Below are 15,271 nucleotides of genomic sequence, written 5' to 3'. Positions count from 1 at the left end.
CCGAATTTTCAAGAGGGAAATTTGCTTATATTTTGGATCGGGAAAAAATCTGAACTTCAAAGTGCTGTAACAGGCAGAGTTTTCACGGTAGAGACTTGAAATTTGCAACATAACAACTTCCAATAGGTGTGTACCTTCAGTGCAAATTTCAACTTTCATGTGTCTATCAAAATCGCAATTCATAAATCATAATCCATAGGCCGACAAATTCAGCGAAGGTAGTCACTAAGGGAATCTAATGGCAATTCTATGGAAGCCGACTGCGGCCATATTACCCTCGACATGCAGATAGGGAACTGGAGAGATCTTGCTGGCACTAATCTGGTGTCCTGTCGGGAATAGGTAAAATATGGTAGGTTTTGTCTGCATCAGTGACAGGGTTAGAATATAAGGAAGGTGACAGTGCTTTCGCTGCTCTTTGTTTTAGAGGTTCTGTGATGGTTCAAAGATGTTATGTAGAGAATTGGATGATGTATCAAAATAAAGTTTCGGTTCATTCTAATCTCGTGTGTAGAGTCAGGAGGTCACAAAAGCTGGTTTGTATGGAAGCGTATCAGGGCCATTTTTTTTTTGGAATTTCAAGTTAGTATGTTGAATTTTCAAGTTAGTATGTTGAATTTACAAGTTAGTATGTTGAATTTTCAAGCTAGTATGTTGAATTTTCAAGTTATTATCTTTAATTTTCAAGTAAGTAACTTGAAAATTCAAAATACTAACTTAAAAATTCAACATACTAACTTGAAAATTCAACATACTAACTTGAAAATTAAAAAAAAAAATTAATGGCCCTAATATGCTTCCGAAGGTTTTCTCACAAAATAAGAGTAAAAAAAAACCTCCATTACAAATTCATGGTTATTTTCAGAAACTCAATATTATCTAGAACTATAAGAATAAACAATATCAAAAAAATTCAGATCAGTTGTTTTCAAAATAACATAACAAAAGCACGCCTAAAACAACATTATGTTCATTAAATATTTGTCCTTAGAGAATTTAATAAATTGTCCATGTCACATGTTTCATCTGTGGTCCTTCTTTATCTTCTAAAGCCAGCCTCGCTTGTTCTGAAATAAGCATACAATAAAACTTAATTAATTGGGTAGTTTACAAACATTTTTCTGATGTTTTGTAGCTTTGTACTGAATAATAATTAATAATACAAAATATATTTTTCAACCAAACCATTCAAATCAAATATTGTTTACAATAGTGATGTCTTAATTGGTACAATTTTTTAGGAATTATAAATACAACCATTAGGAAATGGAATGGTTTGTAAATAGAAGCTGGGAGTGTCACTAAAACACTTGCATAGGCTAGAAAGTCTCTTTGAAAGTCTCTTAAGAAACAGTCACTAATAGTAATTACATTATGTACCCTCAGATAGTGCTGCAAATAACAATAACAGTGAGTTTATAGTAAGTTGTAGAGTAGAGACATTGCATTTAACATAGTACCTACAAACCTGTCATTTTAGGACAGCCATGGAATATTAATATTGATACCAAAGAACAAGATTGTGTAACTGCTTCCACAGCTTCATCAGTTAACGCTATACAGTTGCTTATATCTAATTCCTGAAAAATAGTGAACTTTATAAACAAACTATGTACAAATGATCCAAACTGCAAAACAAAACTAAATATTGGTAAAACATTGGTAGGAACTGTTCACATTGTAATATTGGTAGCAGTTCATGAACCTTTCACAATGTAATATTGGTAGCAGCTCATGAACTTTTCACAATGTAATATTGGTAGCAGCTAATGAACTTTTCACATTGTAATATTGGTAGCAGCTAATGAACCTTTCACAATGTAATATTGGTAGCAGCTCATGAACCTTTCACAATGTAATATTGGTAGCAGCTAATGAACTTTTCACATTGTAATATTGGTAGCAGCTAATGAACTTTTCACATTGTAATATTGGTAGCAGCTAATGAACTTTTCACATTGTAATATTGGTAGCAGCTAATGAACCTTTCACAATGTAATATTGGTAGCAGCTAATGAACCTTTCACAATGTAATATTGGTAGCAGCTAATGAACCTTTCACAATGTAATATTGGTAGCAGCTAATGAACTTTTCACATTGTAATATTGGTAGCAGCTCATGAACCTTTCACATTGTAATATTGGTAGCAGCTAATGAACTTTTCACATTGTAATATTGGTAGCAGCTCATGAACCTTTCACAATGTAATATTGGTAGCAGCTAATGAACCTTTCACAATGTAATATTGGTAGCAGCTAATGAACCTTTCACAATGTAATATTGGTAGCAGCTCATGAACCTTTCACAATGTAATATTGGTAGCAGCTAATGAACTTTTCACATTGTAATATTGGTAGCAGCTAATGAACTTTTCACATTGTAATATTGGTAGCAGCTCATGAACTTTTCACATTGTAATATTGGTAGCAGCTCATGAACTTTTCACATTGTAATATTAGTAGCAGCTCATGAACTTTTCACATTGTAATATTGGTAGCAACTCATGAACCTTTCACATTGTAATATTGGTAGCTGCTAATGAACTTTTCGAATTATAATATTGGTAGCAGTTAATGAACTTTTCACATAGTAAAATTGGTAGCTGCCAATGAACTTTTCATATTGTAATATTGGGAGCAGCTAATGAACTTTTCACATTGTGAAATTGGTAGCAGCTAATGAACTTTTCACATAGTAAAATTGAGAGAAGCTAATGAACTTTTCATATTGTAATATTGGGAGCAGCTAATGAACTTTTCACATTGTGAAATTGGTAGCAGCTAATGAACTTTTCACATTGTAATATTATTATCTTTTATTATGATCTGTAATAGCAAATAAGTAGCCCAATATCATACCTTGATGGTTTGATTACAATTTCCACTAACTAGTTTAAAAATTCCATCATCTGTTACCTATAATAAAGTTGTCATTTATTCATAGCTCACTGCACATGGTCAAACAATCATTTTGACTAGCACAATATATTACTATATATAAGTTAAACTTAACTAACAAGACTCTTGTAGGACCAATGACACCTTGAAGTACTTCAATTATTTTATTATAGCTTACTCTCTTAGAAACACCTGATGGTGGACATTTGGAGGAGTCCACTACTATACTACTTTTACTCTTGTTTTTGCCATACTTTGGATGAAATTTTGATTGACAGAATTATTTTGCTTGTATGGATTTTCATTTTGACTTATTAACAAAGTTAAATGATTATAGATGGTTTGTACAGTTTTCAATAGAAGATAAAACAGACATTGAGCATGATAAAATTATGTAGTAAACTATTTGAACATTTAAAACATAAGCCTACCTGAGTCATTGAAATGTTTAAAGAAGATATAAATGATAAATGTTCACCAATAGCTATCACAGATTTATCAGTCAACTGAGTACATCCACGTAGGTTTAAATGGCGTAATCTTGGACAATTTTCAGCCAGGGCTATCACACCATCATCAGTAACATTGGAACATTTTCTCAGGAATACAATTTGAAGATATGGACATGATCTTGCAAGATTCATGATGCCTGGAAGCAAATTTGAACATGAACATATCACAGACTCTCTGTGCCTTTCTCTTTCATATTATATAATATATATTTTTGATCAATCTTTATTCTGCGCTCTGCAACAAGAAGCCTTAATGTTGCCATAATTTACCATAAAAAAGTCTAACCTACCTTGTGAAGTTATTCCACATCTAATTTCTGGATTGGGTGCATTTATATCAATTTTAACTAGGTTTGGACATTTTCCAAGTTTAAATAAACCTTCATCACTTATATTTTCACAGAGATTCATTTCAATTTTTCTTATTCTATTGTGTATGATCTGAAAACACAGAAATAAAACTTATTACAACAGAAGAAGTTCATTATGACAAACAATTAAGAAGTTATCTCCAAGGTCAGAGCACAGGCCAGATGCGGATAGATGCGTCATTTTTTGACCAATCATACTTTAATGTCAGATTAGCTAAGCCAATCAGTAATGGTGTTCACAGCACACCGTCGAAATTTGAACCTTCAAATCCATGTGTATCCAGAAATATCCACGTTTGAAAGTTAAAAAGATGAGTCGTCTTTTTCGGATAAAATGCTGTATATTGAAAAGACACTATAGAAATACGAAAAGAACTTCCTAGTTTGAGATATTTTTGAAGGAATTATGCGATTTCCATAAATTTATAGTATTTCTGAAGACTATTTACATATATTCAAGACTCAAACCCTTCCTCCCTTCTGTCTCTTTAAAAAGTTACCAATTCTATATTATTGTCTGTCAATAATCCTCTTCGTGACATTAACTTTAAACATTCATCTTTAATATGTGATGACATATTCTTTATACCATTACCATGTTTATCTAAATCATGTACAACAGCCCTTGAAGATCTGAAATCAGCAAGATTAAAGACTGCAAGGAATCTAAGATTACAAAATATTGATCTTATTTCCATCCTTTAGGCTGTATAAGAGTTCTTATTCTACAAATAAAAGACTTCAATGTTTTCCCAAATTATGACATTACTAATATGAGCCTGCATTAGAGAATGTAACAGACATTATTAAAGTTACCAAGATTTTTAGGTCTATACTATATTTCAAGTAAGTAAAAATTCTTTGAGTTTTGTGATATTTAAGTCAGCATCCTTTTCTGTACATAGTGAAAAGAGAGTATAAAAAAACTCAATTGTTGTCCTTAATCTTGGGGTGGTTCCTATCAACAGAAGGCATTTTGGAGACCCTGATCAATGATCATGCTATTCATTCAGTTAACCTAATAAGATTGCATAAAAAAAGCGCAAAATTCTAGTAGCAGTCACATTCTACTTTGTTGTTGCTGAGTCCCCCAATAGACTTGTTTACATAGAATTTGGCATTAAACTTCACATATTATTTTGTAGCCAAGATCATTTTGGGATGTTACTGTTACTGTCAAACTGTAGGTCTACAGTGCCAGTTCATGATAGCATACTGGCAGTAGAATCATCTACAATTTCATACAAATAAAACTAAGCTACACATAACTAAAATTACTCAGATCAACTAACATTGTAAAAAGAGTGGCTACAGAGTCGTTGTATGCCATTTCAAATGTCATCTTGTGCGTAAGGTCTATTTCTGAAGAAGTTTGGTGAGAATCAATTCATGTAAATACTGATAGTTCATGTCCCAAAAACTTCCATTTTGTTTACTAACAGCAACAAAATCTGAATTTCTACCAATCAAATTGCTGCAAAGTATTCAATACTGACAAATTTCTGAGTCACGTGATATTTCCCGTGTATCGTCATCAAGATGGCCGAACAACCTACCAAAGCCGATATTAATGCGATTTTCAAGCGTTTACGGTCTATTCCTACGAATAAGGTATGTTTGATATCTTGTAATGAATAAGACCTATGATTTGATTCATTTTGATGTTCAATAAAGTCACTTGTTACTGTACTTTTTCTGATTTTAGGCCACATATTTCCTGTTTTTAATCATGTTGTCATTTTGTTATATTTCTGTGATCGAATGTCACAACGTGTCACCCAGATTTTTTTTTGTCAGTATGCCTGCTACATCTATAAGACGATTTTTCTGAAAGAACTATATATATAGTCACATTTGTCAGTGTAGCTTTCATTATAGATTAATGTAAATGTAATCAACGCAAAGACATTCTTTGACTGACAGTACTCTTTTGAGGCTGATGTTCCAAATCTCTTAAAAAGTATCGAAAAAATTAAAAAAAACTTTTTAATTTGCAGAGACGATAGCCCACCATTAAGGTGATTCAAAAGATGTTACTATCAAACTGGATATGGATATAGTAATAGATAACAATTTTAATCCAATATTTTCCAGACATGTTTTGATTGTAACAATAATAATCCTACATGGGCAACGGTAACCTATGGTGTATTTCTATGTATCGATTGTTCAGCTACACACAGATCCTTGGGAGTTCATGTGACATTTATCAGATCAACCCAGTTAGATACTAGCTGGACATGGCTACAATTACGTGCCATGCAAGTTGGAGGAAATGCAAATGCTGTAAGTATTCTGACAATTAAATTGCGTCAGACGATAAAACCAGAAGATATCTCTTAGACAACATAACATGACAATATTAAATTTCTGTTCAGAGCTTACCATGCATTAAAAAAATCTGTACAAACAAGACAATTCCGCTCATCAAACTCTCATTGGCAAAATCAAGAGTAAAAGTAGTATAGTAGTGGTGTTTCAAAAAAGTGTGAGCTTGGCTTGCTTTGTGCTTGACACCTGTCACTACTATATAGGTCAACAACTTGAAATAAAACCAGATCAATCAATGTTCTAGCAAATTAATCTGTCAAGAAACACATTTGGCATATTTATCCACAATTTTGTTATAACGGTAACTCAATATTTTCAATCGATTGACCTAAGTTGACCTTTATTATTTCAGCTTGCTTTCTTCCGCCAACATGGTTGTACATCTTCAGATGCCCAACAGAAATACAACAGTAGAGCTGCTGTATTATATAAAGAAAAATTATTAGGTCTAGCTCAGCAAGCAGTTCGGAATTATGGCACAAAGGTACAAAACAAATTTAGTAACAAAAGTATTTATTGAGGCTGGCATGTTTGTTCAGTAATTTAACACTGTCAATAAATAACTATTCCGTATTCCCCTTGTTTTAGAAGAGATTTGAAAGTCTCAAAGGTCTTACCAAGAGATTCATCAGGTAGCTAATTAAATGTCGGTTAGTGATGATAATGGGCTATGACATTCAATATGTGGCATTTATATCATTGACATTTAAAAGAATCTGTATTGAAATGTGTGTATGAATTTTATGATAAAGCCATATGATTTTAAATGTTTTGTAAAGTATCGGATAATGTGTTTCTTTTCACTTTATATAGTTGTTTCCAGAAAAGATAGATGTTGCTGGAAACAAGGTTAGGCAACTCTTGTTAGCCACAGCCTTCACTGTTTATTATCAATATTTTATCAAGCTTATTTAATTTATAAGGGATTTGAACAAGATTTACTTCATCAAGAGCATTGTCTTTTCTTTTTTTTTTTTATCTATATTTATTACACAATAATGTGAACAACTGTGAATGGCAGAATATTCTAACATTTTTAAGTGCCATTTTACTAATGTGAGGTACTGTTAGTAAATCTGGATTAAGATGAATATTTCATGTGAGCATAACTAATACTGGCCAAAATAAACATGTCTTGTTCAAATCCCTTAAATTAACATGGGCATAGTGTGATAAAGGAGCAATTTTATTTTACTTCAGTATTTTCAGCTGACTAACAAGGTTTTGTTCTTCTTTTGCTTATCTCTTCATAATTTATAGTGAGGTCTTAAACATGATAAATCCTTCTGCTGATGTCACTTTCAGCTAGCTTTATCACTTTTCAACATGGTTTTGTTTTATCCAATTCAGTAATTAATAGTGATCAGCAGAAATGACAACATTTCAATTTAATCTAATGCTATAGTTTTTTTCATGTGAAACTCGTTATCAGCTTGTCATGCTGAAAAGATTTCCATCAGTCGTTATATACAGCTAAACAAGCACCAAGTACTTGAATATTTTCTTGATTTCCACTATGCTTTGGTTGAAAAATATTTTCCTAGTTTTAGATCTCATTCTATCATTGGGCCATATTATGTAGAAGAGAACGTTGTTAATTACAGCATGAAAGCTTTAATTATTATAATCTCTTACAGACAGAATATATAGTTAATAATATGTTTCTAAATTAGGATAAACAAAATCTATTTAATGCATGAATATTATAGATTTCTATATGTTAAATAGTTCTGAATAGAACCTAGTGTAAAGTTTGTTTCTTGGATATACTTCTAAATTAGGATATTGATCCACAGCAATTTGAGCTGTCCTGCTGGTCATGTAAGCCAAATAGAGTTAAATCAATATCCCTGCTTCTAATACAGGAAAATGTGGCAACTTGAATTTGTTTTCTTGGAATTGTTCACATAACTAGTAAGAGGTGTAACAGAAAGCATTCAATTTTAGTTCCTTATCAAAAATGGCTATTGTTGGATTGTGGGTTAAGTTGACAATGGTTTTGCTATTAATACAATATTGATTTATGATTCCTATTTCTGCCTTTTTTTTGATTGAGAAGTAGAGTCAGACAGGCAAAGTAAATTAGTCGCCCCATCTATTTCTTATATGACTGAAAATTTGTTTTTGATAAAAAAAAAATCTTGGTTATTAGAGTAAAATTCAAATAACTTCAGTATTACAGTGCACATCCTTAATTACACTATGTAAGCTTCAACACCACAGATCTATAACTTTATTTGTAATAATTGTGTTATTTTTTAGCTTTAGAGAAATTTCTTCAAGAATTTTTGGGGGATTTCCTGTTTGGAATTACTTTTTTTGGTTTTTTTTTTATGTCAATCTTGCTTCTATCTAGTACGATATCTGTTGTGCTTTACTTATAGCCTAAAACTTTCTGAACCATCAAGAGGGAAAATATTTTGAATAAAATTGTGGTAATTTTCATGCTCTTGTGAAACTTGACAAGGAAACTTAATAGTATATTATAAAAGAAATGAATTTGTAAAAAAAAAGATTTCATTATTACTTTTTGGCAAGCCTTTTTGGTAGGTCAATTATATTAATGATATAGTTGACTGGTGTTAAAGTGATTCAAGAGAGTGTGTATTTGGTCCATTCTGGTGATTATAAAACCATTATGCGTGTATAGTATTTGTGATGACATCATAACTGGTTGTGTTACTGAAAAAGTAGTATTTATAAAATAAAAGCAATGAGCATCCCAGATTTACCTGCAAAGTCCAGAAAACATCTTTTGAATGGCTTTTATAATGGCTAATAATGTGAAAAATACATGGTTCACAAGTACATTAGTATTGTGACAATTTCATCAATTTAGTTAAAATATTGTATTAATTGACCGATTAAATCAATTGCTTAATATTTTATAAGAAATTAGCTTGCATAAGATAAAGAACTAATACAATTACATGTATTAAAAAAATAACAAATTTAATTTTGAATTTGTAACTTTCAGCTGCATATTGATGGAGGACATCATGAAACTACACCAGTTAAGAAAGAAGTAGATTTTTTTAATGAACATACTCAAGAAGAGGAAGATTGGGCACGTAATAATGTGATATCTGATACAGCTAGATTAGGTAGTACTGCTCCACAACCTATTAATAATGGTAATGGTTCCCTTAAAAATAATGCAGGTAATATATAAAGTGTTTTGTTTATAATGATAGAATGGGGAGGCAGTTAAATGCAATACTATTTTGATTTTGTGCGGACTCAAGCAAATTTTCATGCTTATCTGTATGTATTTGATTACGGAACGTATTAAGTGTGCCTTGAGCTATGAATTTGATTTGATTTTCATGCTTTACTTACTGCCAACTTTTCAGATTTTGATCCAAATGAAGGACCTAATGTAGAAGCAGCACTTAGTATGTCACCAACTCAGGCCACAGCTGTTGCAGAACCCAGGAAATCTCTTATAGGTGCCAAAAAAACTAAAGGCAGTGCAACAAAGAAAGGAGTAAGTTCATTGATTTTCAAGCACTTACAGCTTCAATTTAAACCATTCAAAATTCCCATGACTTAGATGTCTGATGTAGATTTGATAGTAATAAGAAAAGGAAATAATGTATGGACCATTTTGTCCTCATTTAAATTTCCACTTTGCTATTATTTATTTTGAATGTTCACAAGCGAACCTTCACCAATTAGCAAAGCTGTTTATAAGAATACAATCAACCTTTCTGTAGTGTTCCCTTTCCTTCCACTCTTTACAATTATTCTGTCTTTTGTGTCTTACAGAAAGGGTTTGGAGCTCAGAAAGTAAAAACAAATTTTAATGATATAGAAAGTAGAGCTAACCAATTAGATAAAGAAAGGGAAGAACTCAATAAAAATATAGCTATACAAGAGGCTAAAACAATAGAGGATCAAGAAAAACAGATGTAAGTGTCCATTTTTATGATTTAGATGAGATAAGATTTTAGGAGTTTGTTGTTATTGTTTATTAGGAAATGTCAAGATAATCTTAGCTATTGCAAAAACTTAGAGGAATGCCAGAATGCACAGAAGTGTATATGAAAAGTATAGGCCTAATACATTGAATACACTTGAGCATTCCATTTTTCAGTCAAATAAATTAAGTCATAGTTGCTTTTTAGTTTAGCCAATTACTCCAAAATTCAAATCATAAGAGTTCACCTATTGTTTTGTTTTTAATTGGTCCTTGATGCATTATTACTTTTGTTTTTAGGGCTTCCATGAAATTAGCATACAAAAGTATGGATGCTCAAAGACAGAAACAGGAGGCCAAATTAAAAGCAGAAGATCCGAAGAAAGCTGAACAGTTTGAAAGATTGGGTATGGGTTATGCTGGCAGCAGGTACAAACAAGTTTATAAAATTCTCAGTAATGAGACATTATGTCCGTCTGCTTTTTACTGAACTTATGTTTTTCTGTAGAGGTCAGCTTATGTGTGGATTAGTGGACCTTAAAAGTTAAAAGCCAACCTTAGTACAATCACAAATGGTGGATTTTGATCAGGTTGATATTTATTTTGTAGAGGTATGAGTCATTCAGCTATATCTGATATGCAGACAATAGAACAAACCAGTCCTGATAAAGGTAATAGATATGACCGAGGCTCCAAATCAAGTCGTAACAGAGATTTTTTTGAAGATGAATTTGAAAATTTAGGTTTTTCCAGTAGTTCAAGGTAAGGGAGAATTATTTACAGAAGTAAATTCAACTATTATGAAAAAACATTTTGGTTAATGGTTTTTATATGCCTATGTTTTGATTTTAAATTGTCCCCAAATCTGCATAAATATTTTGACTAAACAGTATTTATTTACAGTGTTATTGTTTTGTGTTGAATTATAACATGTGATATACTATTTGATTAGGTTTGGTAATAATAATAGTAACAATGATTTCTATGGTATGAAAAAAGATGATTATAGTAGTTGGGGCAATCAGAATAAAGCGGGATCATGGGATATTGATAGATTTGATAGTAAAAATGATAGTAAATCTGAAAGTATCTTATCTAAAGATAATGATAGGTGAGTAGTTGTCATTATATTAAGTGAAAAACATAAAATTCTGAATTCCAACGATACAAAAACAAATGATATGACTAACTAGTTGTTTATGGTTTTGTGATACTTGGACTCATTCGAATAAGTTTGAAAAAATACTTTGAGTAATCTAGTTACGGAAATCATGTCAGCTTATGAGACAAAATTTGAAAATGATCTACACTATACTGGTATATATTGCATGCTTCTTAAGAGTTTATATTTTCTGTATATTGGTGGTTTTTTCTCTGTAAACAACGTGATGTCAGTTGTATGTATATGTTCACCTTAAGATATGAACTATGTATATTTTACTAGCAGTGATATCGAGGAGGAACCAGATAATGATGACAGGTTTGTTTAGTGGCATTCCTAACAATTTACAGCACACAGTCCCTTATCAACACTTATAGTTTCCAACATTTCTTTGACAAAACAATCATTTCATACTAGATAACAATTTATCCAAAATTACCTAATACTGTTAAAAAAAATATATTTGAAGAAAAAGTCATTGATCAATCAGATAACTTGTATTCTCAAATTATTTGAGCTAAGAAATTCATAGCATGTGGTAATTATGATAATCAATCATTGACACAACATTTTGGAACATAATTGGGTAAACTTATTTAACAGCTTTAGGAAGTCGGGGAAAGCTGTCATAGCTAAACGTAAAACTTTAACCAGTAATTGTTGTTGTTCCTTAATGTTTTGTCAATATTGTATTTAATTGTTTTGTCAAAAATAAAAAATAGGTGTTTCCCTTTGATTAAAAACTTGAGGATTAAAAAGTAAATGTAGTTGAAATAAAAGCTGTATTTAATAGGTGATGGTTTTGTTAATGTCCTCTATGTTTTGTGTTCTCTATATTATTTGTGTGGTGTGTTTTAATTTTCCCAGTCTTATTTGCCATGAAATAGATCTGTCAAATCATATGAAGTAAAATTTTAGTGGTTAAGAAGTTGGCAGAGGGACTCAAATGACTTACAACCTAATGCTAGCTGCCAGTCAAAATGTCACATGATTGTGAATTCTTAACAATTAAGTGAGCCACTTAATACATTAAGCCAATGGTGATTGGATTAGAAAATGGGTTGGGTCCTAAATATTTTGAATTGCATATATTTACAGTTTTTTACAAAATTTATTTAGTAATACATCATTATAATTACTGCAAAGTTTATTTTTGGATACCTTATTTTAGAGGGAGTAATCAAAAGCAAACTTGAATAATATTGTTATGACAGACCATAATAACTATTGTTACTGAGTAGTGTAGGTTTATATTTGTATATTGTTCATGTAAAATGAATGCTAACTCATTTTGTTTTATTCTCATGTATTTGTAGACCTAGTCGCAGTCGTAAAAACTATGAAAATGATAATTCAAGTAATTCTGGTGAAGCTGTGAGTAAATTTGCTAATGCTAAGGCTATATCATCTGACATGATGTTTGGTACTAGAGATACTGATGTAAGTATAGTTATGATGCTCAAACACTCAAAAACATCCCAAAACACAACATAGAAAAGTTTTCTCAAAATTTTGTCTCAATTTTTTGATTACCATTGCTGCCATTTTGTTTCAGTCAAGGTGTTAAAAAAAGGATTTCAAAAGTAATTCAAGTATTCTATTTCATCTTGAGTTATAAAGAGTGCTTTGAAAGTGCTTACTTCATGTTTACAAAATCTTCTAGTTTAAAATGGGTGCATTGATATTAATTTACTTGATTACTGAACTGTTTAATAAAAACTATGATCTATCTATTGTTAGTATGTATCACATTTATTTTTTTTACTTTTTTTCAGTTTGAAACTAGACAAACATTAACTAGATTAGAAGGTAAATCTAGTATATCTAGTGATGATTTTTTTAATGGTGGAAACAGTAGATCACGACAATCCCGCAGTAATTATGACAACACGCCAGATTTACAAGATATTAAAGATGGAGTGCGCGAAGGTGTCACAAAAGTAGCTGGCAAATTATCTAGTTTAGCTAATGGTGTAATGTCTTCGCTACAGGTTTGTTTCTCTTTGTATTTGATATATTTGAGGGATAAGCTACCTATACCTATATTTCTAGTTTCATATCACATTTTAAAAATCAACATAAGTAGGTGTAACATTTTTAAGAGAGTGTTTCCTATTCAAAATCACATTTCCTATTAGTACCATCTCCACAACTACTTAGTTTTGAAAACTAAAAAACATATTCATTGTTCAAAAAAATTTTCTTTTGATGAAACAGAGTAGAGTAATAATGCTATTCAAACTGTTTCAACCTGGTAATGCTAGTTCTTAGTTTGAAGTTATTTCAGAGTTATTTTAGTATAGGAAACATTCTCTTGAATCTGTATGGGTAACTTTTATCACAAACATATTCACTTTGCTGTTTTAACACCAGAACAGTCATCTCCATTTCTCTGTTGTTTTGTATATCTGGGTTTACACATCCCACCCACTATATGCATGGATAACCTTTATTATTGTCACAATGAAACCTTCCTAAAAATTTCTTATGTCTAGGAGGATAGAAAGCAGTGTGTTAAAAAAATTAGGTTCTGATAAGAAATTGACATACATAATTGACAAACTTTGATAAAATGATGATAGAAATCTCTTTGTAATGTTTGACTTACTTTGATAACATTATCATGGTAAATACATGATTGACAAACTTTGATATCATTCTGGTTAAAAGCCTGTCCATGATTGACAAACTTTGATATTATTATGATGGTAACAAGCCTCACTATGGTTGATAAACTTTGATATTATGATGATAGAATAGGCAATTAATATGTGTGAAAAACTTTGATTACATTACACTGGTAAAAAGCTTTTACATATTTGACAAACTTTGATATCATATTGATGGTAAAAAGCCTCACTATGGTTTATAAACTTTGATATCATATTGATGGTAAAAAGCCTCACTATGGTTTATAAACTTTGATATCATATTGATGGTAAAAAGCTTCAACATCTTGGATAATATGAAAATCTTTGAAAAACTTTGTCACTATGTTGGTGAAACGCTTCAAATGTTTGACCAATTTTGATTAAATTATGATGGTAAACTCTGTCAATACACAACTTTTTGCACTATATATATTATATATGCATGTTATATTGTCTTCATTAAATTGTCTTACAGGATATGTGAAGTTAGCAGGTTTTATTTAATAAATAAAGGTATACCGACCGCTATGTTTTGCTGAAATAAGGCATGTTTGAATGAATTTAATTTGGGGTTCTGCTCATGCAGAGTTATTTAGGGATTCATGAGATATTTTCCCAATCATTAGAACACCACAAGTTTCAATTAATATAAGTATTAGCTGTTCTTAATCGAACATATATGGAGTTTGTGCAGAAAAAACGATAATAGTTTTCATTTCAGTATAAATCTATTTTTTGTTAAAAGGTGTGTTGTATATCTATAGTTAAGATAAAGTCAAAATATTATCTTAACTTACATATTTAAGGATTAATCCTTAAATAAAAACTGTTATGGTTTTTTCTGTGCCACCCGATATATATGAATAAATGCAAATAAGGCAATCCATCTCTAAGTTGCGCTGGGTATTGCTAATCAAATTAGAAACATATCAAAATACAAGTGCTAAAGATATACATGTATATCGCAAAATTAAAGATTAAATGATATAACTTATTGTCTATTATAGATAAGATTAATTCACAAACAGAACCTTTCCTTTTGATTTCTTCTGTATTTAGTTAACATCTTGACTAAGAAGTTCAGGAACAAATTGCTAAGACTCCATATTCAAAATTCAATTCAAACATGACCTTTAACCTTTTTTTAGTGAATTCTTTTCTTGTGTTCAATATAGATTTTGTGTTCTTTTACTGCCAGCTATATCAGAATATTTTTCATGATGTGTTTAATGTGTTATTTTTGACTGTTTTTGTCTAAAACCACTAGTAATTTCTATAACTTTATTGTCGTTTAATATACATTATACTTTAATTTCATTTTCCATATTAACCATATACAATCATATATATAATTTGCTTTTTTTCATCCTCATTTTATTGAAAATATTGTGCTCTGGATGATCAATTTGTTTAAGAATATATCTGTT

The 15,271-nt window shown here is 30.7% G+C and overlaps 2 protein-coding genes across 2 annotated transcripts; one reads left to right on the top strand and one right to left on the bottom strand.

Moving 5' to 3' along the window:
• Nucleotides 1-841: 841 nt before the first annotated feature.
• LOTGIDRAFT_184154 (hypothetical protein) lies at nt 842-5,230 on the bottom strand. The gene is made up of 7 exons (XM_009066986.1): nt 5,074-5,230; nt 4,282-4,414; nt 3,701-3,851; nt 3,330-3,547; nt 2,860-2,916; nt 1,469-1,580; nt 842-1,067 (listed from the first exon to the last, which is right to left on the bottom strand). Exons 1-7 carry the CDS (start codon nt 5,121-5,123, stop codon nt 997-999), a joined length of 792 nt encoding a protein of 263 aa, XP_009065234.1. The 5' UTR covers nt 5,124-5,230; the 3' UTR covers nt 842-996.
• A 90-nt stretch (nt 5,231-5,320) lies between these two features.
• On the top strand, nt 5,321-13,331 carry LOTGIDRAFT_108053 (hypothetical protein; the record flags this gene model as incomplete). The annotated part of the gene is made up of 11 exons (XM_009066985.1): nt 5,321-5,392; nt 5,876-6,067; nt 6,465-6,596; nt 9,090-9,252; nt 9,466-9,603; nt 9,885-10,023; nt 10,332-10,460; nt 10,641-10,793; nt 11,044-11,142; nt 12,510-12,642; nt 12,969-13,331. 11 exons carry the CDS (start codon nt 5,321-5,323, stop codon nt 13,329-13,331), a joined length of 1,713 nt encoding a protein of 570 aa, XP_009065233.1.
• Nucleotides 13,332-15,271: the final 1,940 nt, after the last annotated feature.

The sequence above is a fragment of the Lottia gigantea genome, assembly GCF_000327385.1.
Source record: "Lottia gigantea unplaced genomic scaffold LOTGIsca_8, whole genome shotgun sequence".
Taxonomy (NCBI): domain Eukaryota; kingdom Metazoa; phylum Mollusca; class Gastropoda; family Lottiidae; genus Lottia; species Lottia gigantea.
This window is presented reverse-complemented; position numbering and strand designations above follow the sequence as displayed.

What these genes read in the sequence shown, in the direction of transcription:
- LOTGIDRAFT_184154 (XM_009066986.1), bottom strand. Translation starts at nt 5,123, where the DNA reads ATGACATTTGAAATGGCATACAACGACTCTGTAGCCACTCTTTTTACA. An exon ending in CAGACAATAATATAGAATTG is followed by an intron (nt 3,852 to 4,281) that starts GTAACTTTTTAA and finishes CTGTGTTTTCAG; the next exon opens with ATCATACACAATAGAATAAG. An exon ending in TAAACATTTCAATGACTCAG is followed by an intron (nt 2,917 to 3,329) that starts GTAGGCTTATGT and finishes ACTTTATTATAG; the next exon opens with GTAACAGATGATGGAATTTT.